A 5,863-nucleotide genomic window follows, 5' to 3' on the forward strand; every position below is an offset into this window, starting at 1 on the left:
TCACATTGTTGTCAGAGCAGTGGCTTCCATCCTGATACAGTTTTCATCCCCTGAGAGCACTGATCCCGAAGACATCCTAGATGTTCTCCGACTCCCATCCCCATCCTCAGCCAGCGCCCTGCGGCACACCCCGGCTAGGCTCTGTCTGAACCTGGCCTTCGCGTCCACCCCCATGCAGAAGTAGAGCAGTGGGTTCACACAGCTATTGAAGTATGCCAACGCCTTTGCCACTTGCAGCCCGGTCTTTATCCCAAGGCTTTTCTTGTCCCTCATACTGGCCAGCTGTAAGAAGTGGTAGGGCGCCCAGCACAGGAAGAAAGCGATGACCAGCGATGCCAAAATGCGAAGCGGTCGAGATCTATTGGCGAGGCCTGTGCGTCTGATGCCAACGCCCATCATGATGTAGCAGAGGATGATGACGATGAAAGGCAGCAGGAAGCCACACGAGAAGCGAATGGTGCTCAATGCCAGCACGACAGCTTTGTCATCTGTGACGTTTGACCCTTTCACCCCCACGCTACACCTGGTCAAGTTGTCCTTCCCCACATACACTTCCCGGTAATGGAAGTACGGAGCGCTCAAAATGGACGCCAGCAGCCAGACGCAGGTGCTTATCACCCTCGCAGCTAGCAGGGTTCTCCGATTCCTGATGAAGACGGGACACCAGACGCACAGCGCACGGTCAACGCTGATGACAGCCAGCAGGAAGACGGAGCAGAACATGTTGGCGTACTTGAAGAATCCATTGAACTTGCAGCTGAACGCGTCGATGGGCCAGTGGTGGAAGAAGAGCCACTTGACGAGGGAGTTGACACGTGCCAAGCAGAAGATCAGGTCGGCCACTGCCAGGTTCACCAGCCACACGTTGTTCACTGTGGGCTGGAGATGAATGAGAGAGGAGGAGATGGAGAGAGCAGGGGGGGAGATGTGAGATGAGATGATGAGAGAAGAGATGAATGAGAGAGGAGGAGATGGAGAGAGCAGGGGGGGAGATGTGAGATGAGATGATGAGAGAAGAGATGAATGAGAGAGGAGGAGATGGAGAGAGCAGGGGGGGAGATGTGAGATGAGATGATGAGAGAAGAGATGAGATGAGAGGAAGTCGATTTATTCATTAAGGAACTTGCTTTTTTAGCACCACACTATATATTTTAACCAAACAGTGGTAAGAGATCACAATTGCAGAATTTCTGAATTCTGTTCAGAAATCCAATATCCTCCTTTTTGAAGAAGAAGAAGACATAAAAACTGCTCTTACAAAATAACGGTAGAGCTAACAATTAACACAAATCATGGTAGGCTACTTTTAAAAACATGTGGCCTGGAATCAAGACTGACTCGCTACGTTCGGTGTTTTCACTCCACTTCTCAGTCTCTGAGGCTTCCATTTGAGCCTGATTTCCGAACATCACCTGTTCCATACAGTAGCAGGCACTTTATTATCGATTAGTGCTTAACAAATCACAGCAGAAAGGGAATTGACGTCATCAGCCAGTGCCGCTCTCTCTTGTTGACAATCGCTCTAGCTTGAGTAATTGTAAACACTGCATATATGACCTTGGATAAAGTTATACCATAGTTATTACTGTTGTTGTTTATTTGTCTGCTTTGTCCCGCAACAACCACAGACCACAGATCTAAAACGCCCCATTTCATTTTGGAAGACTCCCAGACTGAGAAAAGCGGAGACAAAAACTGCTACTGAGTCAATCTGTTATACAGGCTGTACTACTAGCTATTTCCTATTCATTTTATCAATACAGTATGTATTGAGACTTCAGTTGATTTCCTTTCCCCATAAAATATATACATTTTAAAAGTCAAGATTTCATATCCACCTTGAGTTTGAAACTTGCAACCCAGATCACCAAAGAGTTGCCTGTGATTCCCAGAATAACAGTGAGGGTATAGATGACAAAAGTGATGTTGTCTACGATGCCATTGATGTCCATCATCATGTCCTGACCCTGCTTATTTGACAGGAGTTCGAAGAGAGGGATGGAGGAGATGGACGATATTCTTTACCCCTGCATGAAAGGAAGAACACCAGTGCATGACAAGTCATGTTCAAGTCAAGTCACAGTACCATTTGGCTTCATTCATTTCATTTATATTAAGTCATCCTGTCTACTATACATGTGCAAGCGTAACAATGTCATTCTAAAGCCTTTTTCAGAACACTCCTGACTGAGACACAGCAAGGCAGTATTTGTCTAAACCACCCCGGCCGCGGAAATGTGCGGGTTGGTTTATACTAGCAAACTCTAGCCCTGGACGCACAGAATGCTGATGGTTTTCTTTTCAGCTGTCTATTCAGGGTCTAATTAAAACCTAGAATACCATGTGAATGCAGTTAACTACCGTACACTACTTGGTAGAATAGACAATTAGTAATTATATTATAAATGTACCCCCATTGATTCCGGAGACGTGTCTCCATTCTCCAGACGGAATGCCGGGTATTCATTATAATCAAATTATTGTCTTAAGAATGTGAGTTTCCATAGGGTGAGTAATCGATAGAAAAAAAGTCATTTTGGGGATGAACTACTAAAAAAAATACTAGCTTTACACCACTGCACATGCACATGACTAATGACTAATGACTAATTAACAGCACATGCGTGTGTGAAGCTTGTGCTGTCGTGTTATGCAGAAGTACTCCTTGTTTCACAATTTGAATGTAGGACAAATGTTGCAGACGCATGTAGAGACCTTGTGGTTGTGGTCTCTAAATGTGTCTGCAACATAAGACCTGCATCTCACTGGTATAGAATGCATTAAATTTCACTTTGTTGTAACTGTGGCATCATTGGTTGTGCCAACTCATCTGGGACTTCCCAGCTCATCTCTGAGCACATTATGTTTATTGAATGATAGTTGTCATTGTGCTGTTATTGTTATTTGCAGTGGTGGAATAAGTACTCACATTTTTGACCGGTGCTAACCGCTCCTACATCTGGCTTTGTTGTGTACTGTATGTTAAGTATGTATGTATGAGCACGTCAATGTATGGAGATAACTGACGTCACGGACAGAACGGCCAATACAAGGAGATATGCATGTGTGTCGTGTTTGATACCATGCGGTGCCCACTGCTCACTTCGCACAGGTGTGATTTTTTACTTAAGTAAAAGTATCAATACTGCAATGTAGAAATACTGTTAGGGGCATGGTCACACCGAAGTTGAATTCTCCCTATATGAAGGCAGGTTCTGACAATGCTTTTCAACAGATTCCTGCAAAAGAAAACAACGCTCTGTTCCCATTGAAAAGCATTGGCAGAATCCGTCCTCATATGAAAACATTTTTTTTTTCTTCAAAAACTTTTTTTTTTTTTTTTTGGGGGGGGGTGGGGGGGGGGGGGGGGGTGGCACAGTTCAGGCCAAAGGTGGTACTGCAGCTGAAAATGCTCTGAGAGCCATTCAAAATGAGAGAGGCTCTCTATTCAGGAGTGGTAATTTAGCCTCAAACCTTTTGAAAAATGTTTTTGGGACATAAACAATATGACATAAATACTTTTTAAATGCATGGTGTATCACCTTTAATAATTAGAAAAATTAAATACAAAACAAAAAAAATAAAAATATATGAAAAATGTTATCGAAAAAAAAACGGCCTGCTCACATATTAAGAGGGTATTATGAGTCACCAGAAAATAATAATAGGTCTTTTTAATGAATCTATCATGGTTAAAATGGAGTTTGAAGTAACAATGTGTGTGTGTGTGGAGAGGCCCTGAGCCTGGGGACGCAGACCCATGCAAGGCAGAGTTTTTGAGCGGTGGTCACAACGCTCCTATACGTGGCCGTGTGTGTGGGCCGTGTCTGTCTGTCTGTTTGTCTGTTTGTCTGTCTGTCTGTCTGTCTCCGGGTATGTAGCCTGCAGTAACCTTTTCTGACCACACATATTAAGGGAGGGGCGCTGTTGTTCAGGATAGGCCAGGCATAGGCCAGGCACACTCACACACAAACACACACAGGGGGCACACACACACACACACACACACACACACACACACACACACACACACACACACACACACACACACACACACACACACACACACACACACACACACACAGGGGACACACACAGGACACACACACACACACACACACACACACACACACACACACACACACACACACACACACACACACACACACCACCGCTCAGTTCACACAAGTGTGATTTTTTTTAAAAGTGGAATATCCCTTTAACACCCCCTGGTGAAGGCTTAGCTCCCTCCCAAGCCCCCCACCACACAAACCCAATTGTGATGACAAATACGGTATTTAAGGAATGAATAAATAAACCAGGTCAACCTGGTTGTGCCAGACCCCCTGTCTGTCATCATCATTTATGACATCATGCCTTTTGTAGGCATGTCATCATATATACCCTTTATATAGAAAACCCGGACCGACAGACATTTGCTTATGTAGGCTTACCCATTTCATGGGTCTGGCAAAAATATATGTGAAAGACAATTGACATACTGATACTTCTACTGTATGTAAACCATACTATAAAATCTTTTTATGTTGGAAAGCATCTTCAGCCTCACAAAAACCCTATCCGATCACCTACAGTCCACAGACTGCCAATGCCAATGATCTGATCTGTTCATCCATACCCTAAGTGAGAGAATCTTGTTTGTTGCATTAGTATTATTCATTATTGTTTGTTGACTAAATTCATTAGCCCCTGCTCTAAAAAAGGCCAGCCCCCCATATCCCCTGAGGTCACAATTCTTTGGAGCCGCCGCTGCTTACAAGTAAATGTACGGAATTCTAACAATAAATAAAACATATTGTTATCAAAACAAAATGTTCTTAAAGTACCAAAAATAAGCCATTTCAAATGATACAAATCTTTGAAAATAACAGAAAGATCCCAGGTAGAGGCGGCTAAAGGGCTCCCAACCTTTCCCTCAAGGCAGATGTATGGGTTTATGTTCCTCTTTTTTGTAATGTTTGTAATGTTTAGTTTGATATTTCTTTGTTTTGTATCGTGTCATGTATGTTTATTGTCTCCACCAGCCGAAGGCATGGGGGAGAGTATGTTTTCCCCTTCGTCCGTCCGTCCGTGCGTCCGTCCGTCCGTCCGTCCGTCCGTCCGTCCGTGCGTCCTCGCCGTTTGTGAGCACCTAATCTCAGTCGCCGTTGGCCCGGTCGCTGCCAAAGTGAGCACACACATTCCCTGGATGCCAATCTAGAACCTCTGCCCTAAACTTTTCAAATGGGCCTTTTCTAGCGCCACCTAGTGGCCGATGTTCGCAAAACACATTTCGGTGCACTACTCTTACAGATTTTGTCCAAAAATCCTACAAATCGGTAGGCAGTATCTCGACAGTCATGTGATCGACACGGATCTGTCCGATTTTGCATATTCCATCCTGATTGGCTAAGATTGGCTTCCAAAGTTTGTAGTATTGAGCCGTTTTGAACAAAATGCCTCAAATCCCAAACGCAAAGTGCAATTATCATGAAATCGCGCACACACGTTCCCACTAGGCCGAGGAAGAAATGCCACTTCAAATTTTTGAAATCAGCCTCATGGTGGCGCTATAACAGGCCGATTTGTGGTTTTACCTATAACTCCACCGATTAGATTCAAACTTTGTAAGCGCACTCCCTCGAGGCTAAGGATAAACCTTTGCCCTGCATTCTTTACATCAGCCTTTTATAGCGCCACCTTTGGGCCGACTTATGTAAAACACATTTTTGGATATTACTCCTTCAGATTTTCTCCAAAAATAACACAAATCAGTACACAGTATCTCTATAGTCATGTGATCAAGTCTGATCCATCTGATATTTCATATTCCATCCTGATTGGCTAATATTAACTTCCAAAG

At 44.0% G+C, this 5,863-nt stretch overlaps 1 protein-coding gene across 1 annotated transcript; it reads right to left on the reverse strand.

Moving 5' to 3' along the window:
• LOC308294390 (C3a anaphylatoxin chemotactic receptor-like) lies at nucleotides 1-1,958 on the reverse strand (the record flags this gene model as incomplete). The annotated part of the gene is made up of 2 exons (XM_080737122.1): nucleotides 1-879; nucleotides 1,839-1,958. 2 exons carry the CDS (start codon nucleotides 1,956-1,958, stop codon nucleotides 1-3), a joined length of 999 nt encoding a protein of 332 aa, XP_080593248.1.
• Between the last annotated feature and the right edge of the window lie 3,905 nt (nucleotides 1,959-5,863).

This window comes from Nannobrachium achirus, assembly GCF_963921795.1.
Source record: "Nannobrachium achirus genome assembly, chromosome: 11".
NCBI lineage: Eukaryota > Metazoa > Chordata > Actinopteri > Myctophiformes > Myctophidae > Nannobrachium > Nannobrachium achirus.